At 37.7% G+C, this 27,461-nt stretch overlaps 1 protein-coding gene across 1 annotated transcript in view; it reads left to right on the top strand.

Moving 5' to 3' along the window:
* The window catches only part of LOC117418426 (PDZ and LIM domain protein 1-like), a 48,079-nt gene that overhangs the window by 11,591 nt on the left and 9,027 nt on the right, over window positions 1-27,461 (top strand). Inside the window, exons 2-3 of the mRNA XM_034031465.3 lie at window positions 10,943-11,094; window positions 23,932-24,016. Coding sequence (XP_033887356.2) covers window positions 10,943-11,094; window positions 23,932-24,016 — 237 coding nt within the window. The remainder of the gene's footprint in view (window positions 1-10,942; window positions 11,095-23,931; window positions 24,017-27,461) is intronic.

Raw genomic sequence — 27,461 nt, 5'->3', positions numbered from 1 at the left:
ATATGTGTTGACAAGACCTACAATGACCCAGACCAGATAATATCAACTATTTGGCAACAACACAGAGGAAGAAAACATTTACTAGGCGTGCCTGTCGATCCCGATTTTTGCCATCTGATAAACCAATGTGCTACCGCCATGGGTTTCTGTTTTTCCTTTGTTGCATCCTGTGGTGTGCATATTCGTTGTATACAAGTTTAACAGTGTGGTGGTACAGTGATGCAGTATGCACAGGCTTGTGTGCAATAATGAGCCAGGCTCTTTTGAGTAGTTTGCTGGTTCGTGCCCAGCCTCTGCCTTGTAACACAAACGTAGAGCCCAAAACAAACTAATAACACATTCGTAAATTCTGACGAACAGAATAAAAATGTAGTAATTATTAATAGGGTATTTTGGCCATATTGGTTCAGTTTACTTTATTCACCAGACAGAACCAGCTGGACAGCTTTGTTTTTAATTGTTGTTCCCATTACCTAATACAGGTGTTTTGGACCCAGATTTGTACTATATGTATTATATAAGGTAAGAGTGTGTAATGAAAGTGTGTAGAAGATCTCTGAAAATAAGACAGTTATCCTGTTCCCCACTTACAGTGAAAGGCACAGATGGGGACAATGATGACCTAGAAGTGACAGATCTTATCACTGTCTTAAAACTCTTAAACCTACTTATTTCCACTGTATTTTTCATTTGGGAGTAACTATAAATCTTGATAAAGTTAAATGCTGCCAGTATTTAGATCATGAATGTATTTTAGTTATGTGTTTTATTTTTATATGTAGACTGTATTTTACACTGGAGAACAAGCTTAATCAATCTGCCCCACTAACCTTCATAATGATTGCTGTTCCAACTCTCTGTGCAGAGTTCAGGACACTCCACCCTTCCTGTGGTGAAGGTGGGTCCTCAGATGCAGTTATGTCATGAGGCTTGGCTCAGGGTTTCTGAAGCGATCTGATCAAATTAACGTAAGGTCCCATGAGAGACACCCATAGCTCTGTTCCTGTTTGATAAAATGTCAATATTTTTAGCTTTTTGTACATATTCTAATTTACAGTTTGTTCAAATACAATCTCGCCCCTGGCAGAAATAATTATTCATATTGGGATATTGTGCTTTTTAGGCAGATCATGAGTGATCTCCTTATAGGGATGCATAACCCGGTTGACAGGGATATAGTGGAGACATCTGTACAGTATGTATATCCCACTGTGCATACACTACCTGGCCACTTTATTTTGATCTGTCTACCCGTTTTGATTTGGAATCACCCTGAATTAGATATGGAATTGGGGTTGATCACGTGATGTGACATGTGGTCCCTGCAGCACTACAAAGCTGTGGGAGTGGCACAGTTGCAAACAGTTGCATACCAGAATGGGGAAAGGCAAATATCTAACAGCACAGGCATGATAGCAGGTGCAACGGTATTAAGGACAGTCGTGATGGGAGGTTGCTCCGAGACAAACCTGAATCAATACATGGCAAAAAGAAGGGGAAGTGGTTGCCAAAAGAAACAGCTGTGGCTGCAAACAGTTAGTGATATCCAGAGGAAAAATACAGTTAGATAGGCTTTAAATGTTAAGGTCTGAAATACAACTGCCTAAATGGATTTGCAGCACTCAAGACATTTGCCAACACCTTGTGGAGACTGTGCCACATCGGGTCAAGGCTTTGATCAGGGCAAATGGTAGGCCAAACTGATATCTGGTACATGTCCTAATAAAGTGGCCAGGCAGTTCTTGGGAACTCTTAATTGTGATGAAACTTGGTTAGGTTGTCCTTTAGCCCAAGTTATTGAGAGTATCAGAATGTCTTACATGTAGCTGGGGGTGAATATTACTAATTGTTAAATTTAGGTAACTACAGAACACTACACAGTAACCACTGCTGTTAAAGACCCATGACAAATGTTCAAGCACTTAGTTGGCCTTTTTCAGTAATTTCCGCACAACATCAAAACAATTTTGAACTCAGCTATTGGTGAAAACTGATTAAAAACAGTTGCCTGAATGTTAGTGTAGTCCTGCATGTCTTTTTATATGGGTTATGAAGAATATTTTTTTGCCCTTTGTGCTTTGTGCTTGGTTTTCTCTCTTCCTTCACTTCCTTTGTTATGGCTAATAGGAGCCCTCCTGGCCAGACATGAACCAACAATCACTACTGTAGGTTGCAGTCGAGTGCTAATCACACTGCATGACGTGGCAGCTTGTTGGCTTGTCAAGATTTGCATACAGAATTCTTGGATACATAGCCAAATATATAGATAAAAGTGTAGTGCACAAATGCAAGGAGGTTATGCTGAGGTTATATAATGCATTGGTGGGAGTGCACTACTGTCTGTACTGTGTCCAGTTCTTGTCACCACAGTATCAAAGGGACATTGTGGCCCTGGAGAGAGTCCAATGAAGAGCAACCAGACTAATCCTGGACTTAAAGGAATGAGCTACAGTACGAAGATAGGCTGAATGAACTGAATCTATTCATCTTAGAACAAAGAATTAGGGACAATTCAAGTATTTAAAGTCTTAAAAGGGAGTTGACATAGTTAACCCTAACCAGTACTTTTAAGCAGAGTACAGAAACCAGGACCAGAGGATACAGCTGGAAATAAACATAATGATAGCTAACAAAATATTCCATAAATCTTAGCCCTTTTTCCCTCCCATTAGCTTCATATGTCTCAAATGTGCAGTTTTAAAACACATTTTATAGCACACAGGTATTTTCATTTTAAAACATGATATCTGGTACTACTTTAGTTTAGTTTCAAATCTGTTTGCACTTCCTGGGGTGTTTCACCTCCACAGTGTATTTTGGGTCAAAGCATGTTACTTTGAAGGCTGTCAAGAAAATTGCTTCTTAGAAATTCTTCAGTGTGAAAACAAGTCTTCACATTTTATGTAATGTTGTGCTGCTGGTCTAAATGCTGTACATATTATTACTTATCACTGTAAAACAATCATTAGTTTGCCTTTCGCATCTTGCTGGTGGTCTTAACTTGCTTTATAGGCCAATGTGTCTGTGTCCTGTTACTGCACAAGATTCTAAAAGCTCTTTGCCACAAATGACCACTTAGCATGATGTCTTTCAAAAGGGAAAAATACTCCCAATAAAATTACTATTAACATTTAAATGTGTGTGTGTGTGTGTGTGTGTTTGTTTTTCCTTTTCAGAATAAAATTTGCAGTTTGATAATAGTAAATACTTAATAAGTTTTGTAGTAAAGATCAGCAGATGAAATGAAGAGTTGAGCTCGGCTACATTAATAAACATAAGAATTGTTTAGGAATTCAGTCTCGCTTATGGTTTAAAGATCCCTGTGGTGTGTAATTTAAAACCCTATGAGTGAGGGTGTTATTTTAAACATGCGTTGTATTCTTTACACTGTGTCGCCTAATAATAATAAGCTGCTAGAAACTATGGTTTCTAGTGTTAGTTCATTTAAGGTACTGCAGTTCATTATATATTATTATGTGTCTTTTGAAAAGATTATCAACGGTTTTCAGGAATAAATGAAAATATTATTTTGAGAATGCACTTTTATTTCAAACTAACATCTCTCTTAGGCCACATTTGGAAGATTATTCATTCCTAACTGCAGTGAAGGTTAAGTGTGTTTTGTGATCAATATAGTATTGAAAGCTACACGGTCTGGAGTCAAAATGCCCTCTGTGGGGGTTCAAAAACATGTCTGCTGTCATCACAGCTGCCTTGATTAGTAATTGTGGTCCTGTCAGCAGCTACACTGTCCTTTGTGCAAAGCTGGGAAGTTGTAATTCTATCCCTTAGTGGGTTCAGCACTTTAGACATTTGTTATCACGTGTTTCATGTGACTGCCAAAGAACAGAGAAGAAACGACACAGGAATCCATGGGATTGATGCACCGTGCAGTGCAGTGACACACAGTCTAACCATGAAAGGATACATTCTGTATGGGAAGATCATTCTGCACTAAAATTAGTGCCAGTCCTGTGATTAGCACACAGTGCATTGTGCCTGAGGTACCTCATCATGCTGAAGCGCATTCAATGCTCAACACTGAATTGTTTAGCTTCCTATTAAAACCTGGCTGACTCTTGAGTCAGTGTAATCCAGTGTTGGGTGCCCCTTGTATCGTATACCTAACCCATATATGCTCCTGAGCAATCGTGGTGAAACGTGGTATATTCTTTTGCACAATGAAAGTATCAGAAACAAGGGTATACACTGGTTTTTAGTGTACATAGCAGTCTGTGTACAGTGTAGGCCAATTTTATTTTATGTTCAATGTTTCTTCCATATACAATCAAATGCTACACATACAGTCTTATACACAAATGCACATTGCAGTCATTTATAAAATAGTGATGGAGGGCTTCTTATGATGGTTTCTCTGGCTAAATTGAAATGTTAATTTATTATTATTATTATTATTATTATTATTTATTTCTTAGCAGACGCCCTTATCCAGGGCGACTTACAATTGTTACAAGATATCGCATTATTTTTACATACAATTACCCATTTATATAGTTGTTTTTTTTTTTTTTACTGGAGCAATCTAGGTAAAGTACCTTGCTCAAGGGTATAGCAGCAGTGTCCCCCACCTGGGATTGAACCCACAACCCTTCGGTCAAGAGTCCAGCGCCCTAACCACTACTCCACACTGCTGCCTTAAACAGAAACTAATACCCTTAATACCATTTCAGACATGTACCAAGTAAAGTTGTTCTTGGATTAATCAAGGTGGATGTATTATAGAAGTTAGCTCTAATTCCATAGTTATGTTGATTTCTGTTGTGACATTTTGAGTTTAAATCTGAGGACCTGGATTGTTTTTGTTCAGTGTGGTGAAACCTGTGATTGGACTAATGATATGTCACTCGCATATTTGTTTAAAGGTGTGAAGGTAAGCATAGCTGCAGAAACCTAAAACATCTGAATTTGCTTAAGATGAATAAATGTCATGAGCATGTTTGCTGAACTAGAGTACACAATTCTGCTTAATCTCTCCATTCTTTTTAAGAATGCTGTCACTGTTTAATACATACAACTTGAAATGGAATTTCCTTGTCATGCTGTGGGCTTTAACATTGTTGCAAGATGTTATGGAAAACCTAGTATATTTATGCATTTTTTGCTCTGTGCTGTAAGATACAGAAATAGGGAAATATCATTCTCATACATGACAGCAAAGGGATTTCTTCTTATTCTGCTTAGCTCAGGGGACAATCTTCTCACAGCTAGGAGCAAGTCAGTTATTCGGACACATATATCATGGTATAGTGAAACTGATACTCATATATTCGTCCATATTCATCAGACACACAAAGCGTTTTCCCATAAATGTATACATTGTATGTACATGTATAAAATATATATACATCCCACCTTGGGCTGCCAGGACAGCAATCATTCGAAATACAAAGTGTTTAAATTGTTCTGGATGGATAGGGAGATATTATTCAGTATGGGGTGGGCAGAAGGCATAGTCTGTGATTTAATTAAATGCCTAGTGCTTTCAACCACCATGTTACAAAATGCTAAGTAAAATAACATGGCACTTTGGTAAATTGTCTTTCTGGATGCATTTGAATCACCCTACAACATATTTAGTAAGGAAGCCATGTCACACAAGTATAGTTGTACTCTCAAATATTCTCCTTTTTCTAGGAAAGCAGCGTGATGGGGAGTTTGTTGCCCGATAACCCTGCTCGGATTTCATGCTTATAAAGATTTTATTATTATTATTATTATTATTATTCATTTCTTAGCAGACGCCCTTATCCAGGGCGACTTACAATTGTTACAAGATATCACATTATACATTATTTCACATTATACAGTTATCACATTATTTTTACATACAATTGCCCATTTATACAGTTGGGTTTTTACTGGAGCAATCTAGGTAAAGTACCTTGCTCAAGGGTACAACAGCAGTGTCCCCCACTGGGGATTGAACCCACAACCCTCCGGTCAAGAGTCCAGTGCCCTAACCACTACTCCACACTGCTGCTTTTAATGAGCAGTCTGTCCCACAGGTGCAGTGGTACCTCAAATATGATTCACGTACTACTAATGTGAAATGACTGGGCCTGAGATTTTCTTTTTAAATTACCCTCATATAGGTTTTTGCTAAGGGCTCTATAATACCAATACTTTAAGCGCAGTACAGAAACCAGGACCAGAGGACACAGATGGAAATGAAGTGCAGAAAGAGACACTTCTTTACACTGAGTGGTGAGGGTATGGAAGGGGCTACATAGACATGTTGTTGAGGCAGAAACACTTGAATACTTTAAGAGCTTAGATGGGCTGAGTGACCTCCCCTCGCTCGTACATTTTCTTATCTTTTTATATCTTATATTGAATATTGTACCAGTCTCAGCAGTCACAATTCAGGAAACGGATTCTTTGGATAAAAAAAAAAAAAAAAAACATTCCACCCAGTCCTTCAGCATTGGTAGTAAATGGATTATATCACGGTACCCTTGTGAGATTGAAGAAGAGATGATGATCTATTCAGGAATACCAAGATATTTAGTGTGCAAGTAAACTGAGTGGGGTTATCGGGCAGACCCCTCCTATCTAGTTGTACTGCTTTCCAAAAGGAGAACATTTTGGTTACCATTATACTTTTGAGAGAGCAATGATCTATTCAGGGATACCAAGATATTCAGTAAGTAAGGGGAATATGGGACAGTCTTTCTGTAATTTAGAGCCTGTGTGTTTTGCAAATACGGAATAAAACGAAACTATATATATATATATATATATATATATATATATATATATATATATATATTAAATGAAATTCAAATATAAAAATAAATAAAATGAAAAATCATTATAAAGCAAACATAGAATGACATTTTTAAATTGGGAGGTCTGTACAGAAAATACTAAATAAATACTTGCAATCGTAGTTGTCAAGGCTCAGCCGTTACCATTGACACGGTGTGAAGGGAAATGGAAGCTCTGAGAAGTTGGAGAGAGTCGTTTTGGGAACTAAAATTGTGATGGAAGAGAAGAGACTTTTGTTTGTAAAATGTCTCACCTGTTCATAAACAACACTGCAAAGAATTTGAGCATGAGTGGGATGTATGCAGCTGACAATGATGTGCAGATTTTGCAACATTCGGCTTGAACAGGAGTCAAAAGATACCATTGTTAAGCATCATTAGCTGTGTATTTCTTTTGGTGGAAAATATGGATTGTTTGCTTGTACAGATGAACCTGCTTTATATCATGATTGCCGTGCAGGCATAATTCGTGATGTAAAGCGGGTCATGAACACCTTATGTGTGCAAGAAAAAAAAACAGTGAATTAAACAGCAATATTTTTATACTGGACAAATACATTTTGTATCATTAACTGTTGTGTTTTTTTGTGTGCATTTGTATAAGACTGACTGTTAAAATTTGGTGACGTTGGTGTAACTGAACTGTATCCCGCTAAGACCGCCCACTCAGCATTTAACAGGCTGCACAAAATGTCAGTTTATCAGCCGAGATGATTATTGGTTTTATTTTAAGTGGTGCAAACTGCACTGGAGCAAATGCTGTTTTGGATTTGAATGGATTTGAATGAATGAATCTGCTTTGCTTCGTGTTTTAAATACTGAGAAACCCCAAGCTTGTTGTATACTGCTTGAGTGCAATGGGATTGAAATACAAATCCTATCGTGTGTGTGTGTGGTGTGTTGTGGTTGTTTTTATTTTTTATTTTTATATAAATGTGTAGATTGCTGTATGTGTAAATGACAGACCCACAATAGTAGGGCAGTGTAAATATATATTTGATCTTTTTGTATTTTTATGGAGGGCATGGGCAGTATTTACTGTAAATAGGCAGTTCATTAAAAAGAAGGGGGGACTGTATCTTACCATTACTGCTGCTAATGAGAAATTATGGTAACTAAATTATTTTTATGTCAATGTTTTTTAAAAAAGCAGAAAATGTTTAATAAATATATTTATGTAGTTAAAACATGATGTGTACTGTACTATTATTGATCTAGTTGAGTTGTTTTATTAATGTGTATTTGTAATAAAACAACATTTGTGAAAAATACAATGACATTTGTGAAATATAAAATGAAAAAATGATAAAAAATGAAAATAATTTCACGGGGCTCTAGACATAGGTCTATATATATCTGTGCTTGCCCCAGTTTATCGTGAAGCATTATCAGTAAATTACAGCTGTCTGTATTTGTTGCAGAACTCCTTCCTGTCATTATAGCTTTCAGGAGACTTATTTTGTTCGACAACTGCATTCCATTCATGCTTAGATCCAGTTTTGTAGCCAGGTTTATTTAATCGGGGGCTGTTTTTAATCGGCTTGTATTTTAACGGCTCAAACTACACATTTAGCAGTGCAGTTTGTCTCTGAATATCACCGTCCATCCCGCTGTCCATCTGGTATACAAAGGGAGTCCAGCAGGACTGGCTTGGTTTCTCTGCAGGTTACCACTGGCAAGTCATTTGATCTGCTATTTAGCTGACAGTAGTTTATGCTGCTGCCCAGTTAAGTATACGTTAATGTGTTGTGCAGAATAACCTCTCTTTGTACAACAATTATAAACCTCACCTTGTCTTGACTGGTCATTATCCCACAGGCCACTGCACACTGAAAGCTAACAGGACTTTAGAATCTTGAAACTTGCTTTAGACAGTGAAATACATTTCAAGTCGACTAATGATGATAAATGTTACTTTTAAACCAGTTAGGTAGTAGGTGACCATAGCTACAGTGTTGCCCGTACCACAGTTTTATATTTTTAAACCCATTTCTGACTTTTTTTTTTTTTAATCACACAGCATGGATCATAAATATATTTCTCAACATTTACTCGGGAGCATTTGCCAGGAGAAAGACAGACAGAATTTCTCTGATTGCAGTGTATCCAGATCATGCTCCCTCCTGCAACACGCATTCTCTTTCTTCCGAGTGACCAAAAATATCAATCAGTATTATGTTGAAAAATATATTGCTGTGGTATGGACAACACTGGATACAGTAGAAGTAATGTGCTTCTTGTAAACACTGCAAGGTGTTCTGGCAAGACCACATCAGTTTTGGTCTCCACACTGCAGGAGAATAAGAGGAAACAAAACTAGACTAAAGTTTATGGATTGGTTTAAGGGACCTGAATCAATTTAACCTAGAAAACAGAAGGTGAATGGGCTCCCGAGTGGCGCATCCTGTAAAGGCGCTCCGCGTGGAGTGCAGGATGCGCTCTATTGCCTGGACGTCACCGATTCGAGTCGAGGCTATTCCACAGCCGACCGTGGACGGGAGCTCCCAGGGGGCGGCGCACAATTGGGCGAGTGTCGCCCGGGGGGAAGGAGGGTTAGGTCGGCCAGAGTCCTCGGCTCACCGTGCACCAGCGACCTCTGTAGTCTGGCCGGGCACCTGTGGGCTTGCCTGTAAGCTGCCCAAGAGCTGCGTTGTCCTCCGACGCTGTAGCTCTTGGGTGGTTGCATGGTGAGTCTGCAGTGTGAAATAAAAGCGGTCGTAGCGGTGAGCTGAGCCTAAAAAATAATTGGCCATTCTAAATTGGGAGAAAATAATAAAAAATAATTGGCAACGACTAAATTAAAAAAAAAGAGAAAAACATAAGGTGAACGAGGAGATTTGAAGTTTTCAAAATCCTAAAAGGCCAACCCAAATCGCCCTTAGAAACGTAGCACAAAGCCTTGAGCACAATTGAGTAGAGACAGTTTCAGGACAGGGGGTAGGAGGCAAGTTTTGTTCTGCATTCAGAGTGCATGGAATGGGTTTTTTAAGCCATGTTGCTGCTGATCCACTGGGATCCTCCCATTAAAGCTGTCTGGATTCTTTAATCAATTACAGTATCAATTATGACAAGCAACAAGGGTCGAATGACCTCCTCTTGTCCGTCTTTTCTTCTTTATCTGAACTTGTTAGCATAGAAGCTGTCTCTGAGCCCCAGAGAAACCACTATCTTCGCTTGCTACAAAACCTTAGTACAATTATATCTATCAAATAGGGTTTTAGTTTAGACTAATAAAACAGAAAGCTCAAGGAAGTAAATGTAAGCAGCTCTTGTTCTGTAACAATCTAGTGGAGAAGTGGTTGGTTTCAGCCATTTTAAAACAGTTTTTACAGATGTTAATAATTTCAGTACTTTGTGATCTTCATTGTGTTGATGTTCTATGGTGTAAAAGTGGTTTCTGTTATGTTAAAGATCTACTAAATGCTAAATGTGTTTAATGTTGTGTGCCTTTGCTATTGTCTAAGATGTGTTGCGTTTATTTCAGTTATGTTTCATTGTCAAATACAGGATGTGCTTATTATTTTAGTCGGCAACCAACTACAATAAAATAATAATGCTAGTTTATATTGTGCTAGGTTGGGGGTAAAAATAGGAAAAAAAAACAAGTTTGAATAGCATTGTAAACCCTAAATCTCTACTTATTTTTGTAACGGTTGTCTGTCTACAAAATAAGTTATGAACATCTATGTAAATCATTGAGCACATATTCACAAAACCTCCCCTGAACCACTTTCTGGTTGTATTAGTTTCAGTGAAAGGGCAAACCTAGTCCAGATCAATATTTACACGTGTAACCATGGCTGCCATGTTGGCTGCAGCCAGGCACATAGGCAGGAATTTCAACTTTGTATGCAAAGCTGCTAACATGTTGCAGCATATAAAATAAACTAATGGGCTAATGGGGAAAACTTTCAAAACGTACCAGAATGCAATGGGTTGTGAAAAGCCTGAACTATCCAGCTGAACACAGAGCCATACGGTCACCTTACTACAGGTATAACAATTGTTTTATTGCTTCCTTTGCACTTGCTTCAAATAGGCCCTTGTGCGAAAAGGGTGTTCTTTTAAGGGTTCAGTACCTCCACACAGAAAAGTGGAGGAACTATTTTCTACTGTACAGCTTTGTAATGAGCTGCCCCTGTTGTATCCTCCAGGTAACCCCTGGCAGCAAGGCAGCACAAGCTAACCTGTGCATAGGAGACATGATCACAGCCATCGATGGAGAAAAAACTGAGCACATGACCCACTTGGAGGCCCAGAACAAGATCAAAGGCTGCGTAGGGGAGATGGTTCTTACACTGAACAGGTAAATAATGATATTGATTTTATTTTAGGCATTTTGAAAACCGCTCAGAAGAAACACCTCCTCCTATCCATTGGCCAATGGTAGTATCTTTCGTCTTCTGAATCTTGGTATGAGTAATGCTGTGTACTGATGGCCATTAATTCATGTAGCGCTACCCTCCTAAAAATGTGGACCATAAAATTCTAAATGTTCCCATCCACAGAAAAAAAAAAAAAAGATTAAACAAGTACATCCCTCGGCTAGCAGCACTTTCAAAAAGTCTGCTATCTGCTTTCAAAACCCATTTTTCCAAAACAGGAAACGGAGGAATTTTGCTGATAGGAACAACCGAGGAAAACAGCTCGGAGATCAACAGGGCTGCCGTTTATAGAAAGCAGATAGAACAGGAACTGGCACATTCCTACCATTTTAATACATTTTTTTTTTATGTCTAGAGTTGAGAAATACAAATTTGAGTAAAAAATAACTGAAAGCCTTCAACTCCAAAAAAAAAAAACGGCACTAAAATATTGTATCCACCAATTAAGCCACATGTGCAGGTATTGTATAACTTCTATTTTATTGAAACTGAATTGCTTGTTTTAACGTTTACAGCAGTCATTGGTACTGTAATACTGATGGAAGGGGCTGATATTAAATACTGATATGTATCCGAGATTTCCAGGGTATTGACAGCGTCACTCTCAATATTTTGGACTTTGCTCAGAAAAGTATTGAATCTGTGAAGTAATTGACCACTTTGTGCATAATAAAATCAAAAGATATCTATTGATCCTGAACTAAGAGCCCTGAGCCAGCAGAACCAATGCTGTTATTGCTGTAGAAACAGCAGAAACATTCTGTCTGGACTGCTGACTGTGGTTTTGAAGAGCTGCTATTGAAGTGCAATGAGTTTGTGATCATGGCAGTGGTTGACACTGCAGTTATGCCACTGTCTAGTATGAAGCCCCTTAAAAATGAGAGCGTGCATTTCACCTGCTGTATTCTAACACATCACGAAGAAAGCCAATTCATGGCATCAAACCTACCACTTAGCTACCAGTTTTTACCATGCTGCATTCTCCTTATCAGCACGGTTGACGTAATTTAAAAAATAATAATAATAATAATAATAATAATAATAATAATAATAATACCTGAGGCACCTCACAGAATTCCATTCAAGTCTATTGAAAATGGTAACATCACAATCTGCAGCATACCTCAGCCACTTATTGTCTTCCTCAACATTTTCCCTCTTTTCAATGAAATTGACAGTGGACTAAAAAAAGGGTGGCATTGATTGGAAAATAAATATAGCTGGATTTTGTAATTTGCATATTAATAGTAAAGCGAGTGTCTGTGTGGGTTATGGCGACACGTAAACAGACCTACTTTCAGCCTCAAACCATTCACTTTTACTTATGCCAATATGATCTACATAAACAGACATTCGTCATCCTAATGCTATTGCATTTACCTTGCTTTCTGAAAAGGCAATGGTTAAGGGCAGTTCATACACGGTATTGATTGAATGGAGTGGTACAGTAACATATGTTCCAAATCCATTATGTTGCAATTGCTGGCAGTACTGTGGTCTGGTTATGATTAGTGTTTTTTGGCATAACACAGGTATTTCCATCTATTGTTTTAACTTTTCTGTCCTATCGCAGAAGGGCATTGACAGCCATTGAGGACTAGTTATGAAGTAATGGAAATGCCCCCACCCTGTGGTTGGCTGAACATGATTAGCCAATGAGTGCGCTGTTCCAATTGTTATATGACCCTGTGCTTTATAGTTGTCCCCCAGGCATTATGCAGGAAATGTAGTTTTATAAGTCGGTTCATTAAAAAGCAGATGGTTAGATACAATCTAAATAAGAAGGAAGCTAGACACTGTAGATAATTACTGTTTCAAAGCAGCTACTCCCTAAGTTTAATTTGACTGTCATAATGTTTGCATTGCTAACACTGACATGTTAATTAATCCTTTCAGTCTTCAATTATTTTGTCAAGCTGAAGAATAAACTCTGTGGTATGGTGCCCTGGTCAGTGGTGGTCTGTTGCTATATATCTGACCCAGACTCGAGAAATGGCAGTTTAAGCACTTTGTGTACGTTTATTAAGTCCAAACAAAAAGGTTTAAACTAATTCGAGCACAGAACCAAAATGAACAAAGAAAATGCGAACTCCTCCGGAGCACTGACTACACCGTAGTGTTTAGTTTCACTGGAAATACAGCAGACCTTACTTGTAATTGTGTTTATTTTCTCTCTCTCTCCCTCTCCCTCTCCCTCTCTCTCTTTCTCTCTCTCTTCTCACCATCACTGCTCGAAGGCTCTCCTACTCAAAACCCACACGCGAGCCGGACATACCAAGTCTTTTTATACTGGTGGATTTAATTAGACAATTAAATGACCCATTATTCCATAAACAGTGAATTGAACATTAATGATCCTATTTGACTGTGTTTCAGGAGACCTCTAGTGGTAAAATGTGCCATGTCAGGGAATAATGCTCTTTTTATTCTCAAACTTATGTACCTCCCTTGAATTACTTTACCACAACTCCTTTATTGAGTATACGTGAGAACAGGACTATATATATATATATATATATATATATATATATATATATATATATATATATATATATATATATATATATTGGCATATATTTATACACTACCTGAACTGCAACCTGGAGTCCAGTGAGGTTCCATTGTGATTTCTGACGGCATTAACATACAGCGCTTTACCCTTTGACACCAGGTCGGCATGAAACACCACTCTCGGTCACATCTGTCTTGCTGTACCACCTCATGCATGTCTGCCAACTAGCATTTTCCTTGGCAGTTGTATTCCTGCAGAGGGTTCTGGGAACACATTCTGTTTAGCTTCCAGCTGACTATCTTTGGAAATTGGGCATTACAGACAAATCCAAAAACAGATGTGATGCAAGGACAAATTAATCACCTTTTTTTTTTTTTTTTATAGCTGGCCATGGTAATGGTAATCTGGAAAACTGCTTGTCCATTGTCATGAAACTTGGTATTAACATTATTTCACATAAAGTATTGATAATATCAGATTCTAGAGATATAGGGGGGTGTCTGTCTGTCTGTCTGTCTGTCTGTTAACCCGTCAATCTGTATGTCACACTTACATATTTACATACACTATCTGGTAAATTTGAATTGTCATGAAACTTGAGCTTCATCTATACTATTCTGTACATACTGCTGACAAACGTCATGACCATCCGTTTTTGACAGCTCTGATTTAAAATGTACAGTTGTGCAGCTAATTTATATTCCTGGTATATTCCTGTTTTAATTCTGCAGCTCGTACATAATTGTTAGTACATGTGTTTTATATAAAGCTGGAGAGTGTCAGTTGTTGCATCAATCAATTGAACTGGTAGAAAGTGAAAAATGTTTAAGCAGGTTTAAAGTCTTTGAATATACATTTTTTATGAATGTATTTCAGTAACTTGCGGGAATGTGATTGACAGGAAAAGTGGTTTTCCACTTCAGACATCAGTGATTTATAGGCACTATCCAGGTAAAGCATTATGATAGGATCGATAGGGAAAGACAGGTACAGTATGGGTTAAGATTGAACACAGTTCTAAGGGGAGTGTCGCTTTTGCTGATAGATCTCTTGTATAATGAATATACGTGTTGGAATCAAAGACACATGCCAGTCTGATTTGATCCTAACCACAAAGGTTTTAAGAATGAGGTGCTTTCAGGCACAGAAATGTGAGTCATGAATATAGGTGCTGTGCAAAGACGTACTGCGTATAGGGACACAGGAAAGACATGCTTTCTTTCTTGTTGTGGTCTTGCTGTATCTAGCCCAGGTGAATTCAAGGTAATAGGTCAGCTAGCAGGAGAGATGAAACAAGCATAAAACAATGTACTGATGATGATTCACTTTTTTAGAGCCGACATAGAGAAGAAATAGACTACAAATATACCCACAGTATGTACTATGTGCTATTGAAACATTGTACCGGATACAGAAGGTGCTGTTTTTAAGGAGTAAGTTCTATAGCTGCAAAAGTCCTTTTAATTGCTTATTTCCCCTTGCTATTTGTTGTTTGCAATACATCTGGGTTCTATTTCTCCAGTATTTATCATTCCCAAAAATAGTTAAGATGGTTTAAATAATTCTTTGAGTTTATGTGGAGAATTGTAAATCCCGTGACTACAACACTACAAGGGATATACAGTAGAAAGTAATTCGCCCAACCTGAATATTTCAATTAGGTTCTGGTATATTTTATTTATAAAAAATTTAAAAACACCTCAGATACAGGTCACCTATATTGACTGTTTTTTAGAACTGTATCATGTGCAGCAGTGTATCAGTTTTCACATTTAATTTAAAATGAAGTTGAATTTATTGCAGCAAATTATAGGCATGTGATTATTGATTCATGCCCCTCCTTCGCCATTGTTTCTTACTTGAAGCCCCCCTGCCACAATAGCGAGAAATATAAGTTATATTTAGACTTGCTGCTTTTCGATAAAGCTCGTAAACGTCAAATTCCCAAAAAATGAGAGTTCAACTGAAATAAATTTATATAGGATAAACGTCGGTAAAGTCACTCGCAATTTTTTTATTTTTGTACCAAATATAACAATTTAGAAATCCTCTATAGTTTGTTTAGTTTTTATGCTTACTGTCTGTCCCGTCTCCGTTCCACTCTGAATGGCTAGGGGTCGCTGTCAATCATCTCAGTGATCTGTTAGTATAGTTTCACTGTCACTGTCATTTCACCCAGTTCTGACAGATCTCGTTGACTGAAGCAGCGCTAGAATGCTCTCATTCGCTTAAACAACTGTCAATCATCAAAAACTGTACCGACTGTGCACTTTCATTTACCTGCTCAAGCGCCTGTCATTCAAAGCACCTACTTTTGATATTAGCGGGTTAAGGTGCAGGTAGGCTTTTGCTAGGTATACGCTGACAGTGGGACGCAAGAGGAAACACTTAGGGGTAGATGTACTAAAGTGTTGCATCTGTCGCAATTGTTGCAAACCAGCTGGAAGTGTAGCATGAAATGCACTAAACAAACACAACGCTGTTAGCATCATTTTAACGAATGCTTTGCAGCCGCAGTTCTTATTTGCACTTTAGCCTTAAATTAATATGTAATTCTGGGCATTCCTGCAGAAATTCACAAAAACGGGGTGGATCAAAAATATTGTAATGAGATGTACTAAAGCTGCGGGCAATTGTGACACTTACAATTGCATCAATTTGTTAAGAACTTTTGAAAGCATCTTTTAAACAGTCACAATCGTTGCTGGCATTTCTCAGTCCGCTTTTTCTCGTGTGTTACCAGGTGTGCTCAATGTATTTTTGAGATGAACACCCAAGTACCTAATTTTCACTAAAGTCAGGGTGTACTTACAAGCCTTGAAAACAAATTTCTATGACATTTCCTGTTTCCCCCAGCATGTTGGGAGCAGTAGACTGCACACATGTGCCACTAACCCCTCCAGCTCATTGTGTGTTAATTGTCTAGGCTACTAAGTAGACCAAGTTAAAAATAATGATAATTAAAATAAAATAAATTTAAAAAAAAACAATCATTTAGTTTCAATTTAAAATAATAATTTATTCGCATTGTAGACCAATACTACTATACTGTATAGGTCTACTGTACAGATTTATATTTTTACATAATGTAATGTGTAGCCTACCCAAAACACATTAGTGTTATTTCAGCGCAATTATTTATATTTAAAATACATCGAACTGTAAATGTATGTGTGTGCGATTTTATTGTATTGTTTTTAAACCGACACCTCCTTATGTTGGACAAACATGTCCGGTTTAGCGAGGGGCTACTGTATGATTATGAAAAGCTTTTTGGTGGGGAAGGTTGTGGCCCTATATCAGTATTAAAATAGATAAAAGGAAGATGGAACATTTAACAATGTTACTTTATTCTTAACGAAAATGCCAGAGCATGTGAGCGGAGTGGAGCTCACAGCTCAAACCCAGAGCATGTGAGCGGAGTGGAGCTCACAGCTCAAACCCAGAGCATGTGAGTGGAGTGGAGCTCATAGGTCTATTTCTCTTTGAATCCGCTTCACTCCATGGCTTTTATTTCTGCGGCCAGCTTCTCTCCATTGCTAGTGCAAATCGCTTCCAAAATGTGTATCTCACTATGCCTCATAATCTTCACTCTTCCTTCTTCTGTTTTATCTATAAATAACAACTCAAAATATTGTACTGGTATTTAGAACCTTTATACATAATGTAATGTGCATGTGATGTGAAATTCTATATCGTTAGCACCAAAAGATCAGCATCCGCCCCAATTTTACTCGTACATTTATGCTATAAAAGTTTGTGTAATACACTTTTATATGCTGTGTTTTCTACAGTTTATTTGAGACATTTTTTTTATTTGTGTAAGATCTTTTATCTTTACAATGTATAGCTGTGCTGTGACCAAATGTTATTTCAGTTAGAATGTTGGTTACCATGGTTTTGTTGTATGTTGAATATGATAAGGGGGCTTCGATAAATGAGACTTTTCTCAAAAGTCTTATGTTTAAAAACAAAAATACATACCTAGTATCTTTTTGTCATCGTTGGATCATCGTTAACTTAACTCTTTCTTAAAACTGATGAATTTGACACTATTTTCTCCGAACAAAATATTACCAAACTTATTGTTTTTCAGACGATGATGCACCTGCACAGTCTTTTTTCACACACCACAAAACCGATCCGTTTTATGTACAGTACCGAACAAGGGTACACTGACATTCCTCCCCTGGTTGAGAACCGCTATATTAAAACTATTTAGAGGAAACTCCATGACCTTACAATATCTTCCCTATACTGTCCAAACTAAAAACAGGGGATTCACTTTGCAATTCGAGATTCTACTGGTCAGTCAAGTATTTTATTACACCTTGTCACAATGACGACTGCAGTGGGTGACGTCAGACCAGAAACAGGCAGTAAAACACAGAGACTTGGGGTTTTGGTGAAGCTGAGCGCGTGATCGCGCTCAGCATTTAATAATTAAACAGAACAGAAAATAAAAGGTTTGCACACAAAACACAGGACACGGCACTTGAACCAAAATAAACAGACAAACAAAACGGATTAACACTACGGTGGACTAACAAACAAATGAACAAACACGGTGAGTGAAAACATATATTTACTTTTTCCTTGGTTTACTTTTTATTTTCTCCTTCTCCACACCCGTTCTCCACTCACCGAACACCCAACCCCAAGTGAGTGAAAACATGCTGCTTTTATGCAGTTGTACCGAGACTCGATTGCTAGTCAATCATTCAGTTGGAATCTCGGTACAACTTCACGTGAATTAATTAAAGTGCACTTTCCCGTGTTCACATACTAATACTTTAAATGCACGTGATGTGATGTGCCATCCTCGTGCCTAAATACAAAATATATAATTTTAAATCACTCGTGTTACACAGACCCATTTATATGCCGTGTACCAATGACTATACACCAACATTTACACACAACACGTAACATATAAACAAACTACGCACAAGGGCGTGGCCACATTGCCACACACCCACAATATTTTGTTTTTTTTTAAAGGAAAGGGATTCCAGTGATATATAAAACCGCATGGACCATCTGGATTCTGTTAGTATTTTAACTACAGTATCAGGACTTAGTTAATATATTGCAGCTTATTTTTTCAGTCAGGAACTTAAGTAAGAACCAAGGAATCCAGGGAGTCTGTTTTCTGAGCTCTGCTAGGCACTTGGCATGTGTTCAGGGCTTAAATGAATGAGCTATGAAGATCTGTAAGAACTGAATTATGTGTTACGACCGTAGTTTCCATTTTTTTGGCCCAACCCCTGTGTATCTAAGTTGTTGTGTAACCAAAAACTGTAGGGCAGGAGAACAAACACAGATGTAATAAAAATCAAGTTTACACAGAAACTAAATCCTGAAATCAAGTCTGAACACTCATCACTCATCATCAGACATAGAAGCATAGATGACTTTTTAAAACAAAATGCCTATAAAACACATGACGCAAATACATTGCAATTCTTTTGTAAGTCCAAAAAGATTTACCACATACAGACGGGGTACGGAAATGAGTTCAGTGCGATTTATTTGAGGTCAACCACAATACAAAAGAGCAACCTTGAACCTCTGATAAGTTTATTGAAGTCACTCCAAATCCTTTGGGCTGGAGTTAGTAATGCTATATAATGCTCTTAGGTAGAATAACTCATTTCACTAGCTGTTTTAGTACTACCCAAAGCATTTATAGTTCCCTCACCCTGAAACCACTCTTAGAGGAAGTGTGGAAGAGGAGGTGAAGTGTGGAAGAGGAGATGAGGAGGTGTGGAAGAGGAGATGAGGTGTGGAAGAGGAGGAGAGGTGTGGAAGAGGAGGAGATGAGGTGTGGAAGAGGAGGAGATGAGGTGTGGAAGAGGAGGAGATGAGGTGTGGAAGAGGAGGAGATGAGGTGTGGAAGAGAAGGTGGCAGTATTTACCTACACCACTTTGTAAACCATTAAAATAGGCAGCTCTTTAAAACAGACATTTTAAAGCATTAAAAAAAGACCCCTTGTGTTTTTAAATATCAAAAAGTTGTTTGCAACCCCTGCTACTAGAAACTGTTTCTAAAACAGTTTGTTCAGTATAGATAAATGTCATATAAAAACTACTAAAGCAGAAGCTTAGTAAAATGAGAACAATGTTAAAGGCTTGTGTTTCAAATAAATTAGTTGCTGTGTTAAACTGGATATAAGCACTGTGTATAACCTAGAAAGTAAAGTAGCTTCTAGGACAGGGAAAGCAGGATAATGTACACTCCGGTAGGCCTTTGCACATTATTGAAATGTCGCCTTCGTGTTTTGGAATAACTGAGAGCGGAAGAAATTTACACCAGGGTATTCTGCATTCCATACTGCTCTGAAGTTGAGTCAGAATGTTTCCAGACTTGGGCATGCATTGTAATTCCATGTAGAGCCTAAAGGCAGTTCCTGGTAAAACTGTGTTAACCATTAGTGCTTGGCGAATGAAAAAGAGAATATCATTTTGATACAAGTTAAACTAGATGAGCTTAACAGTTCTGTTTGGTTATCTTTTGCCACGCAAAGCAAGACGGAGTATACTAAAAGCTTTCCTCCAACCGTCTGTCCAACATCCTCTGTATCTCGTGAACAAAGAACGTTGTGGAGTTCATTGTCACACAGGTCAACTAACATCAACATTTGGGGTTCAGCTACAGAGTTAAGTTCAAACCGTTTTTCAATGGAGTTTGAAATAAATCCATGAAAAATAGCCCTCAAAAATGCAGTGCGGGTCCATCCTCTGTTTTTGCCTTTCCCAGAACCAATGATTCTATTTGTATAACTATTTGTTAGTAGGTTAGGTGCAAACTTCTATTTGTTTTCAAGGGAGTAGGTCATGTTCCGGTGCCATGACCATGATGAGGATACTTGTGTAATGAAATGGCTTCTTTCCTTTTAAACCTCTTCAGCTGGATTCAGCTGGAGATCTATGAGGTAAAATCCATTGGGCCATGTTTTCAAAGCGTGTACTGCAGTCTTTAATTAACTCCTATTGTGTTGAAAGATGTAAAACGCATGTTAATTTTACAAAACTAGAACCAAACAACTAAGGGGTATTATTATTATTATTATTATTATTATTATTATTATTATTATTATTATTATTATTATTATTATTATTATTAATAAGGGGTAGATGTACTAAGATGGGCCAGTCGCAGCGCAAACATTCTACAATTTGCATTTTCGTTGCGACAATTCGCAAAGTATATTTGTTAGAGAAAATGTTATGAAAAGAGCCGCAATATACTAATTAAAATATTTGTTGTGTCTTCTTAGCGAGATCTCTAGCATTGCGAGAGTCGTGCGACATTGTTTAAATAAATTGTGGGAGCTGAGTTATGGTTTGCTGCAGCAGAGGGTGCCCAAAGGATAATGTCTATACATGCAAGGGTGCAAGAATCAAAATAACATTAATAGAGAGGTCCCTCATGTTTACCTTTCACTACTATTTAGTAATTTCTGTTATGTGAATAATACGTTTTATAGAAATCTAGTGTCAGAAGATTTTCTCCCCAAACAAATTAGAAATTACAAACCAGAAGTAAAAAGGCAGACCCACAAAAACACATTCAAAAACAGTATCTTCGAAAACTGTGCAGTTTCAACCAGCATAAAAAGATGTGTATTTTTTTATTATATATATTATATTTATTTTAAGGCCTTAAATATATGTATGCTTGCTGTAACCTATCAACTTCACACATACCCAAATATTTTTTCATGCATTCTAGAAAATGTTTTCTCATATTTTGTATAACAATGAAGAAAACCACATTTCTCAATAGATAAACCCAAAACAGACAACCTTATAACTTTAAGTTGTACTTTTGTTTTAAAAAAAAAAAAAAACTCTAGTTACATTTTCAATGTATTCTAATTGACATGCTTGAATGTATTCAGTTTCTTTTAAATGTAGCATGTGTTTTATAGATAATGTTAAGAGTTATGGTTTTGCTACAGTACTGTGAATATCATCTGAAAAACCATAGCTGATATTGTCAACATAAGATTACAACTTGCATGAATACACAGTATCATTTGAATTACTTTAACAACACTGTTCGATGGTGTTTGCAGCTCTATATTGATAGAGACTGAGTACTTGGGCTAGGCGGGGCTGGCAGAGTTCAAAAGGTCACATGATTTTAATGGAAGGAATTCCTTGGACAAACTCAATGCAGCTGAAAGCCAGGGGATGTAAGATTTAAAGAAAAATGAAAAATGCCTCGTTATTAGAGAAACCGAATCCAATCCACTCCCAATGAATGCAAATACTGTAAAATACTAAGGAACATGTAGGAAAAAAAAAAATGTAAGAGACATTGGAAGCTGATTTAAATTGTAAAGTAAGTGTGTGAGGTGACTCAGATAATGGGCTGGGTGAAAGTATACCCTTAGGCCTCATACACACACACAGCATAAATGCGGTTGCGAGTTCACCATTTAATGCAGTTTAAGTACACACACAGTTTGGCTGCAATCCTGTTCGGAGCAAGTAGCGAGTTTGGTTATTAATTCTGTTCAGTTACTTAATGCGCAGCAACTGTGTGTGTGTGTGTGTGTGTTAAAACTGCACTTAAACAACCGCAGTAGGTGCTCGGTGGATTTATGCGCAAGTAATGATGTCAGCATTTATCAGACATTTCTGTGTGCTAAACATGACTAAAAAAATATATAGGTGCCTGATGAGCCAAATTGATTTTGTAATATTGATGAACATTAAATTCATGACAATAGTAAATAGTGCATACTTATAATATACTTTTTTTAATTTTATTTTTTATTTGAAGTACAGTTGTGTAATATTCTGTTGTAAGAAAAAAAATGTATTTTTGGTTTTGCAACTTAAATAAAACAATATGGGACAGTTCGTGTCCCCAAGCGCCACAGTGCGACCGAAACTAATTTTTCCACCAATACTGAATATCTCATTTGTGTGTTTTGGCACTCCTGGATAGGTGACAAAGATGTATATACGACTCCTTAGACATGCATTAATCCTGTCATTTGGAGACCACTCAAGTCATTCCCACCAGCCTTCTGGTCGGAAGATCGCCCAAATGCTTCGATCTACCGTCATGGTACTGCAAATCATCCCCACTCTATTTAGCAGTGCATAAAAAGCAAAACCGTCTCCGCTGGTTTTGCAGAAAAGAGCATAGCTGTGCTTGACGAGCTCTCAATCGATTTACGTACTGTACTTTCTTCCAAAAGCATAAACAAAAACACAGTCTCACAGGCTGCCGTCACACAAACCTAACAAATGCAATGGTGTTCCGAGTTAATTTGTTACTTTAAACAGGGAGTGCACTCACTTCAATAATGAAAGGCGTGTGTGCACAACACAGTATCATTTGAATTACTTTAACAACACTATTCAATGGTGTTTGCAGCTCTATATTGATAGAGACTGAGAGTACGAGTGTATGAGGTTTCAGCTCTTCACATAAATTAAGGTATGACTTCATTTTAAACCTGTCCCATTGCTTGAGGCGTACACTTTGCAGTGATACACTGTACTCTGTTCAATTGTTTATCTATCAATATCTATAACATTTCCTCAAACACCTGACAAATCATTAGAACCACAAGGTCAGTCTGGGTTTTAAAATGGTGTCTCTTAAAACAAGTAAAATCGTTTTCTAATACTGAAAGTGCCCTCTGGCTGCAGGCTCTGGTTGTGGACCTTGACTGGTGTTGCAGACTATCTAAGTCACTCGAACCAGAAATGGCTGCTAAACTCAAAGCGAGGAAGGGCATTTCTATAGTTTTTCTTTTGAACATCGCAGTGTATCCATTCAGCAGTGTTGCAGGGGGAGCATGATCTGGATACAGTGTGATCCTTAAAAGAGAAATCATTGTCCTTTTGGGAATGTTCCTGAGTAAATGTTGAGAAATGTATTCCCCAGTTGATTTATGATGTGTGATTTAAATACAACGTAAGAGAGTCAACAATATGTTTAAAAATACAACACTGCGCCATCGACACAGACAGCAAAGGTAACGTAATGTATATTGTAAACACTGCAGGGGGTTCTGTAACACAAAGTTAATGTTGCCAGATTGTATTCAAATCAGCTCATTTTAGTTATGGGTTGCAGTCACTCATCCAAAATGTCAAAAAAAATGGTCACAAACAAATTTGCTAAATTGCCACCAGTGACACCCAGTAGTCAAAAAATACTGTATGTCAGTTTGGCTCACTATATATAAATACTAATTTGCTCATTTCATTTTACTAGGTCTGAAACCAAACTATGGTCCCCTATGGTGGGTGATGAAGGAAAGACCAACCCATACAAGATGAACCTATCATCTGAACCACAGGTAGGGTATCAGGATTCAGACTGAGAATGGTTTACAAGAGAAGAATCTTAACAGAATTACCATAATTCTTAGAATATAATGCACATCATTTGCAAACAAATAGCTCTGATCAATGAGCTTTGTCAATGATGTTGCGTTGTAGACTTTTGTTGTGTCACCTTTTAATTACAGAAGTGTGTATCTATACTTAACTTTAAGAACGAACATAGAAAACTACAAAGCGGTAGATAATTCAATATGTTAACGTAACATTATTCAGCAGGTTTCATTCAACTTTATGAAGCACAATTTGTTAATTCTATAGGAGGATACAAAACCTTTGGCCACAGCTGTATATCTACATTTTTTTGTCATCTTGCCTAAAACAAAACCTTTTTTTTTATTTGATTTAGTTATATGAGTGAATGCTGTGCAATTACTGTACAAACAAAGGGTTCTTTGTCTTGAAGCCATGGATTACGTCATTGTTTATACAGACGTGCTCAAATTTGTTGGTACCCTTACACCTCATTGAAATAATGCTTCATTCCTCCTGAAAAGTGATGAAATTAAAAGCTATTTTATCATGTATACTTGCATGCCTTTGGTATGTCATAGAATAAAGCAAAGAAGCTGTGAAAAGAGATGAATTATTGCTTTTTCTACAAAGATATTCTAAAATGGCCTGGACACATTTGTTGGTACCCCTTAGAAAAGATAATAAATAATTGGATTATAGTGATATTTCAAACTAATTAGTTTCTTTAATTAGTATCACACATGTCTCCAATCTTGTAATCAGTCATTCAGCCTATTTAAATGGAGAAAAGTAGTCGCTGTGCTGTTTGGTATCATTGTGTGCACCACACTGAACATGGACCAGAGAAAGCAAAGGAGAGAGTTGTCTGAGGAGATCAGAAAGAAAATAATAGACAAGCATGGTAAAGGTAAAGGCTACAAGACCATCTCCAAGCAGCTTGATGTTCCTGTGACAACAGTTGCAAATATTATTAAGACTTTTAAGGTCCATGGGACTGTAGCCAACCTCCCTGGGCGCGGCCGCAAGAGGAAAATCGACCCCAGAATGAACAGAAGGATAGTGCGAATGGTAGAAAAAGAACCAAGGATAACTGCCAAAGAGATACAAGCTGAACTCCATGGTGAAGGTAAGTCAGTTTCTGATTGCACCATCCGTCGCTTTTTGAGCGAAAGTAAGGCTCCATGGAAGAAGACCCAGGAGGACTCCACTTTTGACAGAAAAACATAAAAAAGCCAGACTGGAATTTGCTAAAATGCAGATTGACAAGCCACAATCCTTCTGGGAGAATGTCCTTTGGACAGATGAGTCAAAACTGGAGCTTTTTGGCAAGTCACATCAGCTCTATGTTCACAGACGAAAAAATGAAGCTTTCAAAGAAAAGAACACCATACCTACAGTGAAACATGGAGGAGGCTCGGTTATGTTTTGGGGCTGCTTTGCTGCGCCTGGCACAGGGTGCCTTGAATCTGTGCAGGGCACAATGAAATCTCAAGACTATCAAGGCATTCTGGAGCGAAACGTACTACCCAGTGTCAGAAAGCTCTGTCTCAGTCACAGGTCATTGGTCCTCCAACAGGATAATGACCCAAAACACACAGCTAAAAGCACCCAAGAATGGATAAGAACAAAACATTGGACTATTCTGAAGTGGCCTTCTATGAGGCCTGATCTGAATCCTATCGAACATCTATGGAAAGAGCTGAAACTTGCAGTCTGGAGAAGGCACCCATCAAACCTGAGACAGCTGGAGCAGTTTGCTCAGGAAGAGTGGGCCAAACTACCTTCAGGTGCAGAAGTCTCATTGAGAGCTACAGAAAACATTTGATTGCAGTGATTGGCTCTAAAGGTTGTGCAACAAAATATTAGGTTAGCGGTCCCATCATTTTTGTCCATGCCATTTTCATTTGTTTTCTTATTTACAATATTATGTTGAATAAAAAATCAAAAGCAAAGTCTGATTTCTGTTAAATATGGAATAAACAATGGTGGATGCCAATTACTTTTGTCAGTTTCAAGTTATTTCAGAGAAAATTGTGGAGGGGTACCAACAAATTTGAGCACGTCTGTATTTAGGAAGACTGTTTCCTAGGAAATCGCACACCAGTAGGTGTGTTCAAGGACTTGCATGTCATCAAACAATAATGATTAAAAAAGAAAAAGCAGATGTATGTAGCCACGAGACTGTAGTAATTAACATTAATAAACGTGTTTAAATTGTTCTGGATGGATGCATGACCATTCCTCAATGGTAAGTGCCTGTTCTGTTCTGCAGAATGGCCCAGTAAAAGGCCAAGAGGGTGGGGGTCACGAGTATAAAGGAACACAATAGAATTTCAATTTCATCGCTCCTTTACTTTGTCATACAACAAAAGGGATAAACTTTTTAAACAGAAAACAAAACATGTGGTGCATTGACCATGTATACGTTTCCTTAATGTATTAAGTGGATATAGACCTTAAGTGGATATAGACACCGCAAGTGATCCTGCCACCTAGATCTAGTGGCTACAAGCCATATAGAAGCCCTTCCTATGGCAGGTAGGCAGAGCACACACAGACAAACTACACATCAATGTGCATTACTTGCAGTGTGTCCCAGTATATTTGCCTTCTGCTAAGCCAGCAGATGTACGGAGACCCTACACCCCATCACAGGCCCTCTGAGTCAGCACGTTTAATACTGTTTCTTGTGAACAACCATCAGCCCATCTGTCAAAGTCTGACCTGCTGTGTTGTCTATTGTGACTCAAACTGACTTGCAACAGTCAGTTTTATATAAAACATCTGTGGGACAACCTATTTACACAAGTTGGTAGATGTTTTAAATTCTCGGATCTAGGAAACCTCAATTAATACCAAGTGGTATTCTTCAAAAAAAAAAAAACTGACCTGTTTCGGATCTCATTACCGCATGTCCAAGGAATGATGTAAGACTGAAGTCAGCTTGTTCTCAAGATACATTGTGGAAAAACCCATTTACAATTCCTGTGTTGCTTCTGTAACTATAAATCTAGTTCTAGATTAGCGAGTTTGTGTTAAATTGGCAGTCATCTGAACAGAAGCAGTATTGTTACAGAAGAAATCTTATCATAAAGATAAAGCTTATTACATGACAGGTATATAAAGTGAAACGTACACTAAGAAGCTAGTGTTACTCCACTTCAGTTAACCATAAACTGTAGTGGAGGAAGTCATACGTAGGAAAGTTACACTTCACACATTTGTGCCTGTATCTGGAGATCTGCTTATCCAGTTGTCGTGAAACTTGGTATTAACGCTGTTTAGTTATTCACAATAGCAGATTATGGGTGTTTTTGTCTGTCTATACATCCGTCCATCTGTATGGCGCACTTACATTTTTGCATATATCTAGAGAATTGCTGATGAAACTGTGATTAAACATTTCAATGCCAAGTCTTCTATATC

The sequence above is a fragment of the Acipenser ruthenus genome, chromosome 13 (assembly GCF_902713425.1).
Source record: "Acipenser ruthenus chromosome 13, fAciRut3.2 maternal haplotype, whole genome shotgun sequence".
Classification (NCBI taxonomy): Eukaryota; Metazoa; Chordata; class Actinopteri; order Acipenseriformes; family Acipenseridae; genus Acipenser; species Acipenser ruthenus.
The sequence above is the reverse complement of the archived record's forward strand: the minus strand, read 5'-3'. Positions and strand labels throughout refer to the sequence as shown.